The following is a 23,528-nucleotide window of genomic DNA, read 5'->3' as shown; positions in this document are numbered from 1 at the left end:
AGAGCAGTTATATACCAGGACACTGCTGAAGATAATAGAGCAATAGCAACTAGTAATCTAGCAACTAGCAAGAGTTTAACAAGTGATCAGGGAAATAGAGGAAGACAGCCCTACCAAAATCAGTGTCATGCCAGGGTGATCGTGTGCATGTTCTAAACCAAACTATCCTGAGTAGCAACATCAGAGGGACAACACTACTGGGGGTGGAGAGAAGGAACAGAATTCACTGGTACAATCCAGCCAATTACCAAACAAGTGAACAAGAAAATAACAGGCCTGGAAGGAGAGGGCTGTAACCAGAAGTGCTATAATATGTAACCTAAAATATCCACTACCTGACAAAAATGTACAAATACACAGGAAAGCATGACCTATACAATGGAAAAAAGCAGGTGACCAAAACTGCCTGCAAGAGTAACCAGATATTGGAATTATCCAAAAAAGATTTTAAACTAGCCATTACAAATATATTCATAGAGATAAAGAAACATAAATAATCAAATAAATAAACAAAATGAGAATATTCAAATTATTAGATTCTGAAATGAAAGAAGGGATATGATAACTGACCTTACCAAAATTATAAAGATTATAAAAAAGTACTATGAACAGTTATATATCCATAAATCAGATAACTGAAATGAAATGGACAAATTCCTATAAAGACACAAACTACTGAAACTGTCTCAAAAAGAAAGTAAATCTGAATAGATTCATAGTGAAAAGACTGAATAGTAATCAAAAACTACCCACAAAGAAAAGTCAAGGTCCAGATGGTTTCACTATTGAATTCTACTGCATATTCAGTGAAGAATTAATACCAATTATTCACAAACTATTTCAAAAAGTAAAAAAGACAACATTTTTCCCAACTAATTTTATAAGATCAGCATTATCTTGATACCAAAACCAGACAAAGATATTACATAAAACCTATAGACCAGTATCTGTTGGGAATATGGATGAAAAAAATCCTTAGCAAAAATTAGCAAAGTGAATCCAGCAACATAAAAAGAGAATTCTACACCATGACCAAGTGAAATTTATCACAAATGCAAGGTTAATTACATATCCAAAAATCAATTAATTTAAGAAATCATATCAATAGAATGAAAGTCATGTGATTATGTTATAGACACAGAAAAGGCATCTGAAAAATTTAACACACTTTCATGATAAAAACAGTAAAAAAACTAGTAATGGAAACTTTCTCAACTTGATAAAGAGTATCTATAACAGACCCAAAGCTAATAGCATACTTAATGGTGAAAGTGTGAAAGCTTTCCCCCAAATCAGGACCAAAACAAGGATGTTCACTCCTATCACTTCTATTCAACATTGTCTTGAGGTTCTTTCCAGGGACTTAGGCAAGCAAAAGTAATCAAATGCATTGTTAGAAGTAAAACTACCTCTATTTATGAAAGACCTTCTATACAGAAAATCCTAAGGAAGCCACTAAAAAAAACTCTTACAACAAATAAATGAGTTCAACAAGATTGGAGAATACAAGACCAGTACACAAAAATCAATTTTATTTCTATATACTTGCAACGAACCATCTAAAAATGAAATTCATATATAACTTCACATACAATATCATTAAAAAGGATAAAATACTGAGGAATAAATTCAACAAACGGAGTGTAAAACTTACATTTTGAAAATGCCAAAACATTGTTGAAAGAAATTAAAGATCTAAATAATTGGAAAAACATCTGACTTTCATGGATCAGAAGATGTAACATAGTTAAGATGGTAATACCTCATGCCTATCTACACACTCAACATAATTCCCATATGAATCTTAAATGACTTCTTTGTAAAAGTTGAATAGCTGGTTCTGGAATTCATATGGAATTGCAAGGGACCCAGAATAGTCAAAACAATCTTGAAAAAGGAGAAAGTAGGATGATTCATGCTTTCTGGTTTTAAAATTTATTACAAACCACTAGTAATCAAGACAGTATGGGGGCGCCTGGGTGGCTCAGTGGGTTAAGCCGCTGCCTTCGGCTCAGGTCATGATCTCAGAGTCCTGGGATCGAGTCCCGCATCGGGCTCTCTGCTCAGCGGAGAGCCTGCTTCCCTCTATCTCTCTCTGCCTGCCTCTCCATCTACTTGTGATTTCTCTCTGTCAAATAAATAAATAAAATCTTTTAAAAAAAAAAAGTAAAAAAAAAAAAAAAAAAAGACAGTATGGAAGTACAAGGATAGATCAGTGGAATATATTTGAGAGTCTAGAAATAAACCGTAAATAAACGGTAAGTTGATTTTCAAGAGGATGTTAAGACTATTCAATAGGGAAAGAATAGTATCTTTTAACAAATGGCAAGGGAACAACTAGAGGGGTGCCTGGGTGGCTCAGAGGGTTAAAGCCTCTGCCTTCGGCTCAGGTCATGATCCCAGGGTTCTGGGATTGAGCCTTGCATTGGGCTCTCTGCTTGGCGGGGAGCCTGCTTCCTCCTCTTTCTCTGCCTGCTACTCTGTCTATTTGTGATCTCTGTCTGTCAAATTAATAAATAAAATCTTTGAAAAAAAAAGAAAAGAGAACAACTAGATATCCACATGCTAAAGAATAGTTAGACCCTTACTTCACACTGTATATAAAAACCTCAAATGGATCAATGACCTAAATGTAAAAGCTAAAACTGTAAAACTCTTAGAAGAAAACAGAGATAAATCTTCATGACCTAGGATTTGGCAAAGGATTGTTAAATGCCAAAGAACAATAGACAAATGAAAAAAGAGACATGTTGGGCTTTGGCAAAAATTTTGTGCTTCAATCAACATCATTAAGAAAGTGAAATGACCGGGTACCTGGGTGGCGCAGTGGGTTAAGCCTCTGCTTTCAGCTCAGGTCATGATCTCAGAGTCCTGGGATAGAGCCCCACATTGGGCTCTCTGTTCAGCTGTGAGCCTGTTTTCCCTTCTCTCTCTGCCTGCCTCTCTGCCTACTTGTGATCTCTCTCTCTGTCAAGTGAATAAATAAAATCTTAAAAAAAAAAAAAAACCCAAAGTGAAATGACAATGTACAGAATGGAGAAGATATTTTCAAGTAATAAATCTGATAAGGAACAAACACATATAAAGAACCCTCATAATTTAATTAAAACAAACAAACAAACAATAATCCAATTAAAAACGGGCAAAGGACATGAATAGATAGTTCTTCCAGGAAAGAGATACAAACGACTGATAAGCACATGAAAAATGGTCAACATCATTAGTCATCATGGAAATGCAAGTCAACCACAATTAGGTATCTTTTCACAACCACTACTATGGTCAGAATGAAGAAATAAGGTAACAAGAAGTGTTGATAAGATGTGGAAAAACTGGAACCCTCATATATTGCAGGTGGAATACAGAAAGATATAGTTGCTTTGGAAAATAGTTCTTCAAACAAACACAAAGTCACCAAGTTACCAAGCAATTTCACTTTTAAGTATTACCCAAGAGAAACCAAAATATGTCCACACAAGAACTTGCATATGAATGTATATAGTAGTGAGTTATATAATAGCTCAAAGGTAGAAACAAGTAAAATGTCTATCAACTGAAATGGATAAATAAAATGGGAGATATTCACAAAATGAAGTATTATTTGGTCATAAAGAAGAATGAATTACTGATATACGCTACAACATGCATGAACTTTGAAAACACTGTTAATCAAAAGAAGTTAATCACGAAAGACCACATATTATTTGAGTGCACCAATAGAAAATATCCAGAACAGAGAAATTTATGGAGACAGAAAGTAAATAAGTGATGGGAGGGGTGAATGAGGAGATGGGGAGATGACAGTTAAAAGGTAAATGGTTTGGGGTGCCTGGGTGGTTCAGTGGGTTAAAGCCTCTGCCTTCCGCTCAGGTCGTGATCCCAAGGTCCTGGGATCGAGCCCTGTATGGGGGCTCTCTGCTCAGCAGAAAGCCTGCTTCCCCCACTTTCTCTCTGCCTGCCTCACTACCTAGTTGTGATCTCTATCTGTCAAATAAAAAAATAAAATAAAAAAATCTTAAAAAAAAAAAGGTAAGGGGTTTTGGGGTAGCTGGGTGGCTCAGTGGGTTAAGCCTCTGCCTTTGGCTCAGGTCATGATCTCAGGGTCCTGGGATTGAGCCTCGAATCGGGCTTTCTGCTTGCCTGCTTCCCCCTCTCTCTGCCTTCCTCTCTGCCTACTTGTGATCTCTCTATCTGTGTCAAACAAGTAAGTAAAATCTTAAAAAAAAAAAAAAAAAAGTAAGGGGTTTCAATTTTCATTTTGATACAAATGTTCTAAAACTGTGGAGATGGTTGCATATCTGTGAATGTCCTAAAAACCACTGACTTGAATACTTTAACTGGGTGACTTGTATGGTATGTGAATTATATCTTAATAAAGCAGTTAAAAAAAAAAACTTAAAAAATACTTAACTATCTTTTTCTTAAGTAATCTCTACGCGCAATGTGAGCTTGAACTCATGAGCCTGAGATCCGGAGTCACATATTCTACCAACTGAGCCAGCCAGGTACCCCAAATGCTTAAACTATTTTTGTATACTGCTTGTCTTTATATTTATTTATACCAAGGACTTTGCTGTTTTGTAAATCGAAATGGATGTGTAAAGCTTTACGAACTCTTCCAATTACACTAGTGATTTCCATTATACTAAGGAGGTAGTTGGAAACCTGAGAACGTTAATAGCCATCTGGTCAACACTCTTTAAAATAAATCTGTAATTCTCAGATGGATGTTCCTCTATAAACTTAGTTTTTTCTGATACCAAAGTCCTTCCTTTAACTTAAATTTTATAGTTAGAATAACAAATGCCCCACCCTAATACCTTCAAGAGAATGAAGTGTTATTTTACAAACCGATTTGAGTTGGCTGTTTTCATCTTTCAGTTTCACAACATGCTTGATTTTTTGCTTTAGATTTTGATGACCCAGTAATTTAGCATATGAATCTCTTAGTTTATTTAGTTGTTCCTGAGCTGCACCATGTTCATTCAACAAAGCCTGTTTCTCTGCTTCAAATGCATCCAGTTGTAGCTGAAAAAGAGGTTTTTAAAATAGACTTAGAAATAATAAATTTACATGTCTCATATGAACTACAAAGGAAACTCAAATACAAAAATAAAAAACAAAATGATGGATGAAAACAGATCATGCTGGCATATTCTCAGGGCTCTCCTTAAATTCAGTGAGTGAGACTCCTTAAAAAAACTTTGGTGTATTTCATTTCCAGGATCACTAAAACACAGGGAGAGAAGGCAAGCTAGACAGCCTAATCTGTGTGTCAGCTGGATCACCATGTTATAATCAACACTCTCACTTTTTTAAGTGGTAACATTAGTTTTTATCTTTTTTTTTTTTTTTTTAAAGATTTTTTATTTATTTACTGACAGGCAGAGATTACAAGCAGGCAGAGAGGCAGGCAGAGAGAGAGAGGAAGAAGCAGGCTCTCTGCCAAGCAGAGAGCCCGATGCGGGGCTCGATCCCAGGATCCTGGGATCATGACCCGAGCCGAAGGCAGAGGCCTCAACCCACTGAGCCACCCAGGTGCCCCAGTTTTTATCTTTTTTTAAGATCAGTGTGTGTGTGTGTGTGTGTGTATTTTTTTTTTAAACTTTATTTTTATTTATTTGACAGACAGAGATCACAAGTAGGCAGAGAGGCAGGCAGAGAGAGAGGGGGAAGCAGGCTCCCTGCTGAGCAGAGAGCCCGATGCGGGGCTCGATCCCAGGACCCTGAGATCATGACCTGAGCGGAAGGTAGAGGCCCAACCCACTGAGCCACCCAGGCGCCCCTTAAGATTGTATATTAATTTGAGAAACACAGAAAGAGTGTAACAAAATTAAGGATCACAGATTTACATAAATTATCAAAAACTTATATCAGGACAGCCTGCTAAGCTATTACATCTCTTATTAGAAAGTAATTTTTAGGGACGCCTGGGTGGCTCAGTGGGTTAAGCCTCTGCCTTCAGCTCGGGTCATGATCCCAGGGTCCTGGGATCGAGCCCCAAGTTGGGCTCTCTGCTCAGCAGGGAGTCTGCTTCCTCCTCTCTCTCTGCCTGCCTCTCTGCCTACTTGCGATCTCTATCAAATAAATAAATAAAATTTTTTAAAAAAGTAATTTTTAGCCTATAAAAACTACACAAAAAAATGTATGCATAAGAATTAAAAAAAATGTGGGCGCCTGGGTGGCTCAGTGGGTTAAGCCGCTGCCTTCGGCTCAGGTCATGATCCCAGGGTCCTGGGATCGAGTCCCGCATCGGGCTCTCTGCTCAGCAGGGAGCCTGCTTCCCTCTCTTTCTCTCTGCCTGCCTCTCTGCCTACTTGTGATCTCCTTCTGTCAAATAAATAAATAAAATCTTTAAAAAAAAAAAAAAAAAAAAAAAAAAAAAAAAAGAATTAAAAAAAATGTATGTCTCCTTTAGTAGGAGTTAAACTGACACTGTAAATATAAAGCAAAGTGATCTTTCAGAGAAACCAAGTCACTGTGTTGACTGTGACAGGGAACAAAGTGAATGCCTAAAAGAAACAAAAGTGAGCATAGTCCCAGCTGACAAACCTGAAAAGGTTTTGTTTTATTATATAGTTCTTCATAAAGGAGACGCCACTTATTCATTTCCTCAGTTAACTCTGCCACTGTGTTTTCTTTTCCAGCTTTTCTGTAAGGAGAAATGAAATTTTAAAACATAGTATATTAGAAAAAATAACTGAGGCAGTCAGGTTCTAAACCTAGATTACCTTGCTTCTTCCTCTTCGAGTTGTTTCTTGAACTCTTCACCTTGTTGCTTGAGTTGGTTCTGCAAATCAGTTATTGTTTTAAGAGACGAGATTGTGATTTCTTTGATTTCTGCTTCTTTAAGTGCTGACTTGGTCTGCAGATCTAGAAGCATCCTTCAGTTTGAGAGAGAAGAGTCCTTTAAACATTTTATAGCCACTTTAATAACATTTCCTCTTTTTTTTACTTAACAAAACAAACCAACAAAACAAACTCAAGGAACTCTCCAAAAATTGTACTTTTTAAACCATGTAAACCTTTAATTTGTAATTGAAGATCACCCAAAGCAAGTCATGAAATTACAATTCCCTGCAACACTTAGTAGCTGGCTTTCAACGACATTAAATTATCTTAACAGTTGTAAGGCTACAAGTGTGGGCAGGTTTTAGTTCTCCCACATACCTTGCATATTCCTGATTTGCATTCTCAGTTGCCAATATCTGATGATGAATGTCCTCTGCACTTTTCTCGGCCTTGGCCACTTTTTCCTGAAGTGATGAATTCTCCAGCTTAAGATCTTCTATCTCACTAGCTGTTAATGCTTTATAACTTATTAAAAGGAAAATAAAAAGTTGAAGGATTTTTCTAACTATTGTATGCATGATAAACATATAGCTCAGTAGTTTTTATTTTATACAGTTTAAGGTAACACAAACAAACCCCTTATAAAATACCATGCATTTACGGAGGTAAAAATTCAGTATTCTGAGGTCAGTACTAATGAGCTTATATGGCATATGCTGCTCATTCAAGGAAAAAAATATTGAGTGCCTACTATGTGTATGAAGTATACAAAACATGAAAATTACTCCAAAACAAATATATGATCCCTGCACCTACTGTCACAGGGTTTATGCTCTTGTGGGGAAGACAAGGAAATGCCTCTCCAGGTCTTTGCAAAAAAAATGGGAAAATATATGTATAATAAAATTTATGTCATGAAGAAAACTAGAGGGGTTATGTGTGGCTCAGTTGGTTAAATGTCTGCCTTTGGCTTAGGTCATGATCTGAACCCTGGGATGGAGCCCTGCAAAGGGCTCCCCACTTAGCTGGGAGTCTGCTTTGCCCTCTCCTTCACTCTCTCCCACACTTGTGCATATGTGCAAGTGTGCTTTCTCTCTCTCTCATAAATAAGAGTATAAATAAATCTTAAAAAAAGGAAAAGAAAACTAAAGCACACCTTAAGCTGAGCTTAAAGGCATTCCCATATGATCATTTCAACAGAAGCAGAAAAACATTTAACAAAGTACAACATCCATTCATGATAAAAACTCTCTGCAAAGTAGGTCTAGAGGGAATATACCTCAACATAATAAAGACCTTTTATGAAAAACCCACAGGCAACATCATAGCCAATAGTGAAAAACTGAGAGCTTTTCTTTTAGGAAGAGCTCTTCCTTTTTTTTTTTTTTTTTTAAAGATTTTATTTATTTGACAGAGAGAAATCACAAGTAGGCAGAGAGAGAGAGGGGAGTAAGCAGGTTCCTTGAGGAGCAGAGAGCCCGACCTGGGGCTCAATCCCAGGACCCTGGGACCATGACCTGAGCCGAAGGCAGAGGCTTTAACCCACTGAGCCACCCAGGCGCCCCAGGAAGAGCTCTTCCTTTAAGAAAAGAGCTTTTCCAGGGCACCTGGGTGGCTCAGTGGGTTAAACCTCTGCATTTGGCTCAGGTCATAATCTCAGTGCCCTGGGATCAAACCGCACTGGGCTCTCTGCTCAGCAGGGAGCCTGCTTCCCCTCCCCCCTTTCTGCTTGCCTCTCTGCCTACCTGTAATCTGTCAAATAAATAAAATCTTTAAAAACAAACAAACAAAAATAAATAAAAGAGCTTTTCCTTTAAGGTCAGGAACAAGACAAGGATGTTTACTCCACCGCTTTTATTCAACATGGTACTGCAAACCCTAGCGACAGCAATTAGACAACAAAAAGAAATAAAAAGCATCCCAAATGGTAAGTAAGTGAAACTCTATTTGCAAAGTACATGACATTATGTATAGAAAACCCTAAAGATAGCACCAAGAAACTACTGGAACTGATAAATGAATTCAGTAAAGTCACAGGATACAAAACTAATACACAGAAATGTGTTGTATTCCTTTACACTAATAGTGAAGCAGAAGAAAGAGAAATTAAGAAAATACAATTTACAATTGTACTAAAAACAATATCTAGGAATAAATTTAACCAAAGAAGTGAAAAACCTGACTCTAAAAACTATAAAACATCGATGGAAGAAATTCAAAATGACATAAGGAAATGGAAAGGCATTCCATGCTCATAGGTTGAAAGAACAAATATTGTTAAAACGTCTATAACTGCCCAAAGCAATCTACAGATGTAATGCTATCCCTATCAAAACAACAAAAGCGACAGTATGTGACATGGTAAGTGCTGTGAAGTGTGTAAGCCTGACAATTCACAGACCCATACCCCTGAGGCAAATAATACATTATATGTTAATAAAAATTAAGAAAAAAAACCCAAAACACTGAAAGCTTTTGCATAGAACTAGAACAAACAATCCCCAAATGTGTATGGAACCACAAAGACCTCAAACAGTCAAAGCAATCTTGAAAAAGAAAAACAAAACTTGAGGTACTACAACTTTAGATTTCAAGTCATATTACAAAGTGGTTGTAATTAAAACAGTATGGTACAAGTATAAAAATAGACACAAAGATCAATAAAACAGAACAGATAATCTGGAAATAATCCCACAATTATATGGTCAATTAATCTTGGACAAAGGAAGAAGGAATATACAATAGGAGAAAGACAATTTCTTCAATAAATGTTGTTGGTAAAACTGGATAGCTACCTGAAAAAGAATGAAACTGGACCACTTTCTTTCACCATACACAAAAATAAGCTCAAAATTTATTAAAAACCTATATGTGGACCTGAAATCATAAAAATCCTTGAAGAGAACATCACATTAATCTGACATTGGTTATAGAAATATTTTTCTAGATATAGTCTCCTGAAGCAAGGGGAATAAAAGGGAAAAAAACTACTGGGAGCACAGCAGAATAAAAGGTTTTGGCACAGCAAAAGAAACAATCAATACAACTAAAAGGCAACATACAGAGTGGGAGAAGATATTTGCAAATGACATATTTGATGATGGGTTAGCATCCAAAATATATAAAGAACTGATACAACTCAGTATCTAAAAAACAAATACTGCAATTAACAAATGAGCAGAAGACATGAACAGAAATTTCTTCAGAGATCCAGATGGCCATCAGACACATGAAAAGATGCTCAGTATGACTCATCAACAGAGAAATGTAAATCAAAACTACAATGAGATATTACCTCACACTTATCAGAATGGCTAACCTCAAAAACACAAAAAACAACAAGTGTTGACAAGGATGTGGAGAAAAAGGCACCCTCTTGCACTACTGTTGGGAACGCTAACTGGCACAGCCACTGCAGAAGACAGTATGGAGGTTCATCAAAAAATTAAAAATAGAAATATCCTATGATCCAGTAATCACACTGCTGGGTATTTTCCCCCTAAATACAAAAGCATTCATTCAAAGGGATACATGCACCCCTATGTTTACGGCAGTATTATCAACAATAGCCAAACTATGGAAGTGGTCCCAGTGTCCATTGATAGATGAATGCATACAGAAGATGTGGTAGATATATACAATGGAATAATATTCACTCATAAAAAAGAAATGAAATCTTGCTATTTGCTACAACATGGATAGAGCCAGAGAGTATGCTGCTAAATACAGTAAGTCAGAAAAAGAAAAATACCATATGGTTTTGCTCATGTGGAATTTAAGAAACAAACAAGCAAAAATAAGTAGATTAACCAAGAAACAGACTCTTAATTATAGAGAATAAACTGATTGTTACCAGAGGGGTGGGTGGGGGGGATGGGCGAAATAGGGGATGGGGATTAAGGAGTACACTTATAATGATGTAAAAAGATAAAATGAAATAAATAATAAAAGAAATGAAAAACCACCCAAAAGCCCAAAGTCAGAATGGGTAAATTATATTAATAAAATCAAATATTCTACAGCAGTTATTATGAACAAACTATAACCTCAGTCAATAATGTGACTCAATTCTTGAAACATACATATTGCAGAATATAAAGACAAGTCTCAGGAAATGACATAGAGCATAATGACATTTTTTGGCAAGATTCAGGAAAAAGGCAAAATTATAAAATATATTTGTATGGAGACACATGCTATAAAATTAGACACAGGAAAAAAGTGAGGAAATTGTTAATGTATGCTTTAAATGGTGTTATTTGTTGGTGGAAAGCAGCCAGATGGGATAGTAGTAGAACCCCTATATAATACCAAATTGTTGAAATGTTTTGGCTTACTGGTTTGGTTGTCTTTTATTGATTCATACATTTTTAAAAAAATATTTTATTTATTTATTTGACAGAGAGATAAATCACAAGTAGACAGAGAGGCAGGCAGAGAGAGAGGCAGAAGCAGGCTCCTGCTTAGCAGAGAGCCTGATGTGAGGCTCAATCCCAGGACCCTGAGACCATGACCTGAGCCGAAGGCAGAGGCTTAAGCCACTGAGCCACCCAGGTGCCCCTGACTCATACATGTTGATTTTATCTTTATGTTTTATAATTTATGTGTTGTATATCATTTGTGTTTATTAAATATACTAAAATAGATATAAGAAAAAGAGACTTCATTCCAAAATGCTCTAAATATAATAAAAATGTTTGTATCAATATGCTCTTGGTGTGAGATGCACACAAATTTCTTAAATTATCCCTGAAATTTATAGTTTCCCCCGAAATAAAAATTTTTTTAAAAAGGGAAGTAGGTAGATAGAATAGGAAGTGAGGAAATGGATACAGTAGATATAATCTTCTATCAAGACAATCTATAAAGATGAGTACAATTTTGGATTAAGAAGGGTGTTGTGAGTGAGAGGTGTTACTGGATAGCTGCAAAAGGAAGTGGAGGAGTGAAAGGAATTAATATAATTTATGTATTTTAAAGATTTTATTTATTTATGTGTGAGAGAGAGAGAGAGAATGTGTGTGAGTGGTGGGGAGGTGAGGAAGAGATAGAGAGGCAGGGAAAGGAAGAAGGAAAGAATCTCAAGCAGATCACATCTTGAATACAGAGCCTGAAGTGCGGTTTGATCTAATGACCCTGGGATCAAGACCTGAGCTGAAACCAAGAGTCTGATGCTTAAAAGACTGAGCTACCCAGGGACCCCTAAAGCTTAAGTATTTTTTTATATATACAAAATTTTAAAATATATATTTATATATAAATATATTATAATATATTTATATATAAATATATTATATATAAATATATATTTTTAAGATTTGAGTGAGTATGCTAGTGGGGGAGGGGTAGAGGGCGGGGAAGAGGGAGAGAGAGAGAAGCAGAGAGAAGGAGAGAGAAGCAGACTCCCTGCTGAACACGGGACTCTATCTCATTACCCTGAGATCATGACCTGAGCCAAAATGAAGAGTCAGACGCTTAAATGATTGAGTCACCCAGATGCCCCTATAATTTATGTATTTTATTTTTAAGATTTCATTTATTTATTTGAAAGAGAAAGAATGAGAGAGAGAAAGCACAAGAGAGTGGGAAGGGTCAGAGGGAGAAGCAGACTCCCGCTGAGCAGGGAGCCCAATGCGGGACGGGATCCTGGGACTCCAGGATCATGACCTGAGCCAAAGGCAGTCACTTAACCAACTGCCACCCAGATGCCCCTAAAATTTATGTATTTTATTTTATTTTCTTAAGATTTTATTTATTTATTTGACAGAGAGAGACACACAGAGACAGAAGGAACACAAGCAGGGGGAGTGGGAGAGGGAGAAGAAGAGCCTGATGAGGGGCTTGATCCCAGGACTCCGGAATCATGACCCAAACAGAAGGCAGACACTCAATGACTGAGCCACCCAGGTGCTCCAAATTTATGTATTTTAAAGATAAATGCACATTAACATTTTTTTCTACTTATTGAGACAAATTCAGTAGAAAAGTTGAAAAGGACAAATGGAATAATGTTACTGAAGGCTAAAAGACTGAACACTCCTCCTGTAATAGGTGAGATGATGAGTAAGCATAAATGCAGGTGTGTTTACAGGTTTGGTAATGAGGAGATAAAACCTTAAAAATTCTTTGTGAGGAAAAAGATGGTGTCAGGAGAGTAAGACAGAAGTGCCAGTGGTTTGAGAGTACATGAAATTTTTTTTTTTTTTTTAAAGATTTTATTTATTTATTTGACAGAAATCACAAGTAGATAGAGAAGCAGGCAGAGAGAGAAGGGGGGAAGCAGGCTCCCTGCTGAGCAGAGAGCCCAATGCGGGACTCGATCCCAGGACCCTGAGATCATGACCTGAGCCGAAGGCAGCGGCTTAACCCACTGAGCCACCCAGGCGCCCGAGAGTACATGAAATTTGATGGAAATGGCAGGAAAGGAAATTTGTATGCATAGTAAGATTACCTGGTAATAATCCTAAATGCCCATTTATGGCTGGGAATTATAGAATTTAGAGTAATACCAATGCCTCTATTAGTGTGGTTATATTTTCAGATTTCGCTAAACATGCCTCCCCACTCATATTATATTTGAGAGTGCCGGCTCCCGAGAAAAATACCTTTCAAACTGAGCAGTAACGTCTCCAAGGTTTTGCACTGTACTATCATACTTCTCCTCTAAAAGCAGGGTAGTCTGACTGTGAGTAGCATTAATTTTTTCCAGTTCAGCTTCTTTCCTAGGGAACAATTAAAAGATAAAACACTAATTACAAATCATTATTCTAAGGAAGGGATTAGTATTTACCTTTTGATACTGTGAATCATGTGTCCAAAGTCTGCATCTTTGTATCCACTACTGGATAGCTTAGATCTAACTTTACAGTCTGCTTCTTCTTCTTTTTTTTTTTTTTTTAAATTTTTTTTTAAATTTATTCATTTGACAGACAGAGATCACAAGTATGCAGAGAGGCAGGCAGAGAGAGAGGAGGAAGCAGGCTCCCTGCCCAGCAGAGAGCCCGATGTGGGGCTCGATCCCAGGACCCTGGGATCATGACCTGAGCCGAAAGCAGAGGCCTCAACCCACTGAGCCACCCAGGTGCCCCTACAGTCTGCTTCTAATAGCATGTTTACTTATGCACTAACTTCTCTTCTGGCCTCATCTTATCTTTCCTTCCCCCTTATCTTACTTTTGTTTTTATCCTAATTTATTCATTTCTAAATTTATCTTTCAATATTACATGTACTTATATAAATAGTTAAAACATTCTTTTTTGAAGAAGGTAGGGTAAAAAGACTAAAACAATCTTAACAGCAACCAAAACTAAAGAAAAATTACCAGTTAAAAACACTTGGATTGAAAAAGGTCCCTGCATTTAAATATTTAAGAAATACTAAGTGTCTTTAACTTCACTTGGTATTTCTTTGAAAAAAGTTCATAGGGATCCCTGGGTGGCTCAGTCAGTTAAGTGTCTGCCTTCAGCTCAGGTCATGATCCCAGGGTCCTGGGATTGAGCCCTGCATTGTTTCTTCCTCTCCCTCTGCCAGCTGCTGCCCCTCCCATGTGCTTTCTGTCAAATAAAGAAACAGAATCTTGAAAAATTAAAAAGAAAAGAAAAGAAGAGAGTTTTTAGGACTATATAGATTTATTCCAGTAATCTTCATAATAAATTATTACTTAAAGATTCAATAAGTCATTTGGTAGATTATTATTCATTTATAGGCTGTGAGACACAGAAAATAAACAGCTAATCAAATTCCTTCCCTTTTTTATTTTTTTTAAAGATTTTATTTATTTATTTGACAGAGATAGATCACCAATAGGCATAGAGACAGGTTGGGGCGGAGGGAGGGTGGGGAAGGCTCCCTGCTGAGCAGAGAGCCTGATGTCGGCTTCAAGATCCCAGGACCCTGAGATCATGACCTGAGCCACTCTGGAGCCTCAAATTGCTTCCTTTTTAAAAATTTTAAATTATTGGGGTGCCTGGGTGGCTCAGTGGGTTAAAGCCTCTGCCTTCGGCTCAGGTTGTGATCCCAGGGTCCTGGGATCGAGCCCCGCATCGGGCTCTCTGCTCCGCAGGGAGCCTGCTTCCTCCTCTCTGTCTGCCTCTCTGCCTAGTTTCTCTTTGTCAAATAAATAAAATAAAAAATTATTTAAAAAAATTTTTTTAAAATTATTTATTTATTATGTTCAATTAGCCAGCATATAGTACATCATTAGTTTTTGTTGTAGTGTCCAACGATTCATTAGGTGCATATAACATCCAGTGCTCAGCAAAACACGCGCCCTCCTTAAGATTGATCACTTGGTAACCCCATCTCTCCTCATCAAATTCCTTCTATAATGAGTATGGGATTTCAAAAGTATATACAGCAATAGCCGAAAGCAATCACATAGTAGTATAGGATTTATGACAAAAATATTCTCTTTCCTGTCCCATAGAGAAATCACTTTCAATTTTCTTAGTTTTTTCTTATGCTTCTAAAATTTCCAGGCTGGAAGGGACTTTAGAGAGCATGTCATTAAAACCTCTTTTTTTTTTTTTTTTTTAAAGATTTTTAATTTATTTATTTGACAGTGAGAGATCACAAGTAGATAGAGAGGCAGGCAGAGAGAGAGAGAGGGAAGCAGGCTCCCTGCTGAGCAGAGAGCCCGATGCGGGACTCGATCCCAGGCCCCCAGATCATGACCTGAGTTGAAGGCAGCGGCTTAACCCACTGAGCCACCCAGGTGCCCTCATTAAAACCTCTTAATTTTGTGTCTAATGAAATAGAAAATCAAAGAAATTAGAATTGTCTTGCTTAGGATCACAGAGCTGGTTAGCAGATCCAGCAATAAAATCCTTATCTCCTGACCTCTGTACCCAGTTCCTTGAGTTTGCATAAATGATTGTCTCAACATTCTTTCCTCCCCGAAACTGACATCATCTACTCGGTTTCTTTTCTTTTTTTTTTTTTTTTGACAGAGAGAGATCACAAGTAGATAGAGAGGCAGGCAGAGAGAGAGAGAGAGAGGGAAGCAGGTTCCCTGCTGAGCAGAGAGCCCGATGCAGGACTCAATCCCAGGACCCTGAGATCATGACCTGAGCCGAAGGCAGCGGCCTAACCCACTGAGGCACCCAGGCGCCCCATCTACTCAGTTTCTTAAAGTGCCTGTTCCTTGAGCCTGGCTCCAGCATAGAATAATTCCCCTAATAACACTTTGGTACTTACCGCTCACCTCAAAAGCAGGTTATATATATATATATAGGAATATATATATATATATATATATTCCTTTTTATCTCTGATTACCACAAGAAAACAGAAAAAGGATTGTAGTAAAAATATGTTAACAGGAGAGAGATACACAGTTGTTAGATACATTATAATACTGCGGACTTATGTATAGTTCTTGGTTCCTTCTTAGAAATATTTTTAGTACGGAAATCCCAAGGACTAAAATAACAATTATTTTAGGTGGAACTTGAACTTAAGAATCAACCTGGATATTTTAATTTAAATAATGTGGTGCAGAAGGATGCATAATGTAATAAAAATAGGGGATTAGAATTAAAAGCAAAGTCCAAGGCAAACCTGGCTGGCTGTCAGTGGAGCACGTGACTCTTGATCTCGGGGTTGTGAGTTCAAGCCCTATAGTGGGTGTGGGAAATACTTAAAAAAAAAGAAAAAAGAGGGGCGCCTGGGTTGCTCAGTGGGTTGGGCCTCTGCCTTCATTCAGCTCGGGTCGTGTTCTCGGGGTCCTGGGTCTGCACCCCATATTGGGCTCTCTGCTTGGTGGGGAGTCTGCGTCACCCCCTCTCTCTGCCTGCTTATGATCTCTCTCTGTCAACTAAATAAAAATTTTTTAAAAATTTTAAAAGAAAAATTTAAAAAAAAAAGAAAAAAAGAAAGAAAAGAAAGAAAAAAGATGGGTGCCTGGATGGCTCAGTTATTATGCATCTGCCTTTGGCTCAGGTCATGATCTCAGGGTTCTGGGATCGAGCCCCACATCAGGCTCCCTACACAGCAGGAAGCCTACTTCTCCCTCTGCCCCTTGCTTGTGTTGTGTCTCTTTCTGTCAAATAAATAAATAAAATCTTAAAAAAAAAAAAAAGAAAAAAAAAGAGAAGTTTGAGATCTCTTAAATTTCTTATTTTTGAATATTTCCTAAGGTTTGGTTATTCTTTTCTATTCTTTTGCTTTTTTGATTGCTATTTCTGAGAGCACAGGTACTCAGTAATTAAAGGTGCAACTTATGCAACATAAACTAATGTACACATAGGTGAAAAGCAGAAATGTTTCTTGTTCAAGGTAGGATTCAGACCTTTGTTTTCTTTCTACATCTGTTATTGCTATAATGTTGATATCCAATAATTTTAGACAACACACGAGCAGTAAGGGAACCCCAAATTTTGGCCATTTATTAACATCCTTTTAAACTTTTGGCCTGAAAAAAAAAAGAAGCTATGCTTCTGACTTCGGCTGTCATACTTGTTTGCATAAACATTCTATGGATATACTTTACTTCTCTCTATTCCTTATTTGTGAAATAATTCTAATCTCACTTACTTGCATGACTGACCTATGTATCCTGACAGAATGTACTGGAAAACACTTTTTAACATCTGAAGTCATATCAGACACAAGGTCTTATTAATACAAACCCTCTCAGCTTTTCTTCTAGGAGTTTCAGTTCTTCAGCTCGAGATTTTGTTTCTTCTTCCAACTGTCTGACTAGCCTTTCAGATTGTTCCTCCTTTTGCTGTAATTTATCTAGTTCATCCAGTGCTTGCTTTAATTCTTCCTCAAAGAGATTCCTTTCTTTCATCATTTCCTCTTGAAAAGAACAGAGCTTCTGTTGAAGACTGGAGGACAATTCCTACATCCAAACAGAAAACCACTGAAATAGTATGAAATGGCCTTCTGAGGCTTTTACTAAGCACAAAAAAGAAGTACAGATAATAAAGTATGAATACTTAATTCGAGAGCTTCAAAGAAACTTGAAAAGTACAGATGTCACCTGTGTGTCGTCATGGATTATATCCTGCACCGTGTTAACACTGGGGTAAATGTTTCAGGCTTTATTCTATGTATCGCACACCCACAACACATTTCTTGTAAAATTAAAATTATAATTTACAACTGAATTTTAGCATTTATCTTTCTCTGATGATACTATTTGAAAGGTATACTGTGATTTCAATAGTATAAAAATGTATTTTAATGTTATACTATAAATCATTACTGTCAAAAAATTCTGGCGCCTGGGTGGCTCAGTGGGTTAAGCCTCTGCCTTTGGCTCAGGTCATGATCTCACGGTCCTGGGATTGAGCCCTGCATCAGGCTCTCTGCTCACAGGGAGCCTGCTCCCCACTCCCCCTCTCTTCCCGCCTCTCTGCCCACTTCTGGTCTCTATCTGTCAAATAAATAAATAAAATCTTTAAAAAATAAAAAATAAAGAAGACACAAATAAATGGAGGGATACTCTGTCCTCGTGGATTGGAAAATTAATATTGTTAAAATATCCATACAACCATAGCAATCTATAGATTCTACGCATTCCCTATCAAAACGGGAAATTTTACAGAAATAGAACAATACTAAAATTTGTATTGAAACATAAATGACCCTGAATAGCCAAAGTGATCTTAAGAAAGAACAAAATTGGGGGCATCATGCTCCCTGATTTCAAACTCTCTTACAAATCTATAGTACTCAAAACAGTATGGTATTGGCATAAAAACAGATACATTGAGGGATGCCTGTTGGCTCAGTTGGTTAAGTGCCTGCCATTGGCTCAGGTCATGATCCCAGGGGTCCTGTAAACAAGCATTCTCTCTACACTTTATACTCCTAACAATGCATTTAGGATCTTTTTTTTTTTTTTTTTTTAAAAGATTTTATTTATTTATTTGACAGAGAGAGAGAGAGATCACAAGTATGCAGAGAGGCAGGCAGGGGAGGTGGGGGTGGGGGAAGCATCTCCCTGCTGAGCAGAGAGCCCGATGTGGGGCTCGATCCCAGGGCCCTGAGACCATGACCTGAGCCAAAGGCAGAGGCTTAACCCTCTGAGCTACCCAGGGGCTCCCTGCACTTAGGATCTTAAATACTAAGATACAAAAAAACATTTGAAAGGTCTGCCAACAATAACTGCAGTTGCAGGATTAGATGGCAGAAAAAAATAACAAAAAACAAAAGAACCCAGGTAAAGTGAAAATTGCCTCTGATTATATGCCACCTCAGTCTTAATGTTTTCTCAATGTGGAGATAACCATTAGTTTGGTATATATGCCTTCTGGTCTTTTCCTACACACTTATGTACTTAAAAAAATACACACACACACACACACATACATATATAAATAACATAAATTACATATGTAAAGATCACACAAAAAAATCCTAAAAATGATTGCTGAAATCTTTAAGTCAGTATATACAGATCTACTTAATTCCTTCAGTTGTTGCAGGTTGCCCAACAATATTTCCTATCAATGCATTCGAGTATCTATTTGCTCCACTCTAACATGTTATATATTATCAAATGTCTTAATTTGTACCAATCTTATAAGGGAAAAACAATTATTTCCATTTTCCATTTCTTTGATAATTACTAAGGTAGAACATCTTTTCATATTTACAGATTATCTGAATTTTGACCTCTGTGAATAATGAATTTCCATGCTTTGCTCATTGGTTTTTAAGAACTGTTTTTCTCGGGGCGCCTGGGTGGCTCAGTGGGTTAAGCCGCTGCCTTCGGCTCAGGTCATGATCTCAGGGTCCTGGGATCGAGTCCCGCATCAGGCTCTCTGCTCGGCAGGGAGCCTGCTTCCTTCCCTTCCTCTCTCTCTGCCTGCCTCTCTGCCTACTTGTGATCTCTCGCTGTCAAATAAATAAATAAAATCTTTAAAAAAAAAAAAAAAAAAAAAAAAAGAACTGTTTTTCTCACTAATATGTTTATTTATTTATTTATTTTTAAAAACTAATTTATTTATTTATTTGACAGAGAGATCACAAGGAGGCAGAGAGGCAGGCAGAGAGAGAGAGAGAGGAGGAAGCAGGCTCCTGGCCGAGCAGAGAGCCCGATGTGGGGCTCGATCCCAGGACCCTGAGACCATGACCCGAGCCGAAGGCAGAGGCTTTAACCCACTGAGCCACCCAGGTGCCCCACTAATATGTTTATTCTTTATGTAATCTAGATTTTAAAAAATGTTGCTTTTGTTTCACATGCATTTAGATACCATTTTATTTTATTTATTTTTTTTTTTTAAATATTTTATTTATTTATTTGACAGAGAGAAATCACAAGTAGACCGAGAGGCAGGCAGAGAGAGAGAGAGAGGGAAGCAGGCTCCCTGCTGAGCAGAGAGCCCGATGCGGGACTCGATCCCAGGACCCTGAGATCATGACCTGAGCCGAAGACAGCGGCTTAACCCACTGAGCCACCCAGGCACCCCTTAGATACCATTTTAAAACATAACTGTAAATGCCCAAGTAGTAATCTAACACATGTGCCAGGAAAATACATATTTTTTTAAGATTTTAGTTTTAAGACTTTATTATTATTATTATTTTAAGAGATTTTATATATTTAAAGTCAATCAGAGAAAGACAGTTATCATATGATCCTCTGATATGAGGAATTTGAGAGGCAGGGTAGGGGTGTTTGGAGGGGTAGGGAGGGAAAAAATGAAACAAGATGGGATCAGGAGGGAGACTAACCATAAGAGACTCTTAATCTCACAAAACAAACTGAGGGTTGCTGGGGGTTGAGGGGGCAGGGAGAGGGTGGTTGGGTTATGGACATTGGGGAGGGTATGTGAATTGGTGAGTGCTGTGAAATGTATAAGCCTGATGATTCACAGACCTGTACCCCTGAGGCAAATAATACATTACATGTTAATAAAAATAATTAAATAAAAAAGGTTTTATTTATTTATTTGACAGAGAGAGACACAGCACAAGAGGGAACACAGCAGGGGGAGTGAGAGAGAAAGAAGCAGGCTTCTCACTGAGCAAGAAGCCTGATTCAGGGCTTGATCCCAGGGCTCTGGGATCATAACCTGAGCTGAAGGCAGAGGCTTAAAGATAGAGCCACCCAGACACCCCAAGATTTTACTTTTAAGTAATTTCTTAACCCAAGGTGGGGCTGGAACTCACAATCCTGAGATCAAGAGACATATGCTTGACTAAGTCAACCAGGTGCCCCACAAGAAAAAAAAAGTTTTTTTTAAGATTTTATTTATTTATTTGACATAGAGAGAGAGACAGCAAGAAGGGGAACACAAAGTAGGGGGAGTGAGAAAGGGAGAAGCAGGCTCCTCACTGAGCAGGGAGCCTGATGCAGGACTCAATCCCAGGACCTTATGATCACCGCCTGAGCTAAGGCAGATGCCTAATAACTGAGCCACCCAGGCGCCCCAAGAAAAAAAAATTTTTTTTTAAAGATTTTATTTATTTATTTGACAGACAGAGATCACAAGTAGGCAGAGAGGCAGGCAGAGAGAGAGGAGGAAGCAGACTCCCTGCTGAGCAGAGAGCCCGATGCGGGGCTCGATCCCAGGGCCCTGGGATCATGACCTGAGTGGAAGGCAGAGGCTTTAACCCACTGAGCCACCCAGGCGCCCCCAAGAAAAAATTTTTAAACAATTTTCTTATTTTGGTTCATTAGTTGCTTATAATTTTTTCACATTATTGATAACCCTGTCATAAACATCTCTGCAGATAAATCTGCAGCATAGACAGGACAACTTACTCAGGATAAGATTCTAAAAACAGAACTGTCAGAGTGAAGCACATATACAATTGAAAGGTCTTCTGATACACAGGGAAATGTATGACTTAATAAGCACAAGTTGTTTTCTTTTCTTATACTATAGTAAACTACCTTCTCTTGTTGCAGAAGTGAATCGATCTGTAATTCTTTTTGTTGTAGTTTTTCATGTTCCTGTTTTTCAAGAGTAAGTTTCTCCTTTAAGTTTTGCATTTCAGAATTTAGAATTTCAGTCCGTACTCTATCCCTCTCGACAAGGTCTTCTATAAAAGTGAAAAATGCTGAAATTAGATACTAACTTTGAGAAACCAGATTTCCATATTTTCTGCTATTAGCATGTTACACAGATCAAGTATTTGCAAAGAAATAAAGCCAAAACATAATTCAGAAGTTTGTATCATTTACTATATGAAATATAGTAATTCCATAATAAATAAATAAATTCTATAATAAAACCTTGAAAATTGGTTCTGTATCTTCTCATTTTAAATGGCCACCTAATGGGGAAGTCAAAAACTGCACCACTGCATGTACTTCAATGAAGACAAGCAATATATTGAAATAAACAGAGAACAAACATTATAAAAGATAAAAATTCTCACATAGAGAACAGGATTTTTATGTTGTTTTCATAATTATTAAAAAATGTGTTCATATAGCAGTACTTTCCTTAAATATTGTACCTATTATTTCTTTAAATACCTTTTTCTTTCTCAAGCAGCTGACACTTAGCATTCAAGTCTTCTACTTGTTTAGAAAGTAAAACAACATTTTCCTCAAGAGACTGCTTAAGGCTTATAACTTCATGATTCTTCTCTTTCAAATCTTCCTCTAACTGGGCAATATCCAGCTTGTATTTTTCCACTTGATCTGATGCACAACTGCATTAAAACAAATTATTTTGAACAGCACATGATTTAAGCACAGAGAAAATGAGAAAACTGAGAAAGTATGAAATGATGTACTCATCACTATTCAACAAACTAAGGTCTATTTAAAAACTACTACTCATATTACCTAATTTCTTCGATGTATTCTAAGAGTTTTTCTGTTTCGGATTTTTCGTCAATCTTTTCCTTCTCTATTGAAACACTGAAAAAAAATGGCATATGTGAATAAATACAATAATCACACATAATGCTTAATCTGTACCAAATACTCCCATATTGGATATGCTGTTTCTGGAGTCCAAATTCTTTTTTTTAATGTGGGTTTTTTTTTTTTTTTAAGATTTTATTTATTTGACAGAGAGAGACACAACGAGACAGGGAATACAAACAGCAAGAGTAGGAGAGGGAGAAGCAGGCCTCTTGCCGAGCAGGAGCTTGATTCCAGGGCCCTGGGATCATGACCTGAGCCAAAGGCAGACGCCCAACAACTAAGCCACCCAGGAGCCCCTAATGCATTTGTTTTTATTTTTAAGATTTTATTTTTAAATAATCTCTACACCAAATGTGGGGCTCAAATTTACAACCTTGAGATCAAGAGTCACATGCTCTACTGTAGCATCCAAATTCTAAACCATTATTTTATGTGACCTCTCAGGTTGACAATTTAAAATATACAAATAGGAAACTGAAGTTTTTTTTTTTTAAGGTTTCCAAATAAATTCTGATAAAAGGGCTAAGATGATGAGAATTATCACCTATAACAACCGAAGTGTTAGAAATGATCTTCCCTATAGCTTTCCTGTCTTCCCAACCCACAACACGTAGAAAACAGCATTTTATTGATATAAAGCCTTTGTTTTAGGTTGACTTTTATCCAATTACTCATGTGTTACCTCCTCCTCACAATTCAATTTAGAAAATGAGCAAATGATTTAGACACCTTATAAAAAGATTTTTATGAATGGTCTGTGAGCACAGAAGGAGAAGCTTGACACTTATAGTAACAAAATTACGAATGAGACATTACTTCCTACCTACTAGAAAGGCTAAAATCAAATAGACTGACAATATCAAACCTTGGAGAGGAAGTGGAACTGGAATTATATCAT

At 37.3% G+C, this 23,528-nt stretch overlaps 1 protein-coding gene across 2 annotated transcripts in view; it reads right to left on the bottom strand.

The window, feature by feature from the left end:
* The window catches only part of HMMR (hyaluronan mediated motility receptor), a 39,696-nt gene that overhangs the window by 3,092 nt on the left and 13,076 nt on the right, over positions 1 to 23,528 (bottom strand). For both annotated transcript variants that reach the window (XM_059174235.1, XM_059174236.1), the window contains 9 exons: positions 22,547 to 22,621; positions 22,232 to 22,410; positions 21,644 to 21,792; positions 17,421 to 17,635; positions 13,398 to 13,514; positions 7,171 to 7,317; positions 6,732 to 6,884; positions 6,553 to 6,652; positions 4,852 to 5,028 (listed from right to left, as the gene is read on the bottom strand). In XM_059174235.1, coding sequence (XP_059030218.1) covers positions 4,852 to 5,028; positions 6,553 to 6,652; positions 6,732 to 6,884; positions 7,171 to 7,317; positions 13,398 to 13,514; positions 17,421 to 17,635; positions 21,644 to 21,792; positions 22,232 to 22,410; positions 22,547 to 22,621 — 1,312 coding nt within the window. The remainder of the gene's footprint in view (positions 1 to 4,851; positions 5,029 to 6,552; positions 6,653 to 6,731; positions 6,885 to 7,170; positions 7,318 to 13,397; positions 13,515 to 17,420; positions 17,636 to 21,643; positions 21,793 to 22,231; positions 22,411 to 22,546; positions 22,622 to 23,528) is intronic.

This window comes from Mustela lutreola, chromosome 5, assembly GCF_030435805.1.
Source record: "Mustela lutreola isolate mMusLut2 chromosome 5, mMusLut2.pri, whole genome shotgun sequence".
NCBI classification, from domain to species: domain Eukaryota; kingdom Metazoa; phylum Chordata; class Mammalia; order Carnivora; family Mustelidae; genus Mustela; species Mustela lutreola.
Note: the sequence above shows the minus strand (reverse complement) of the source record. Positions and strands in the feature narration are given on the sequence as shown.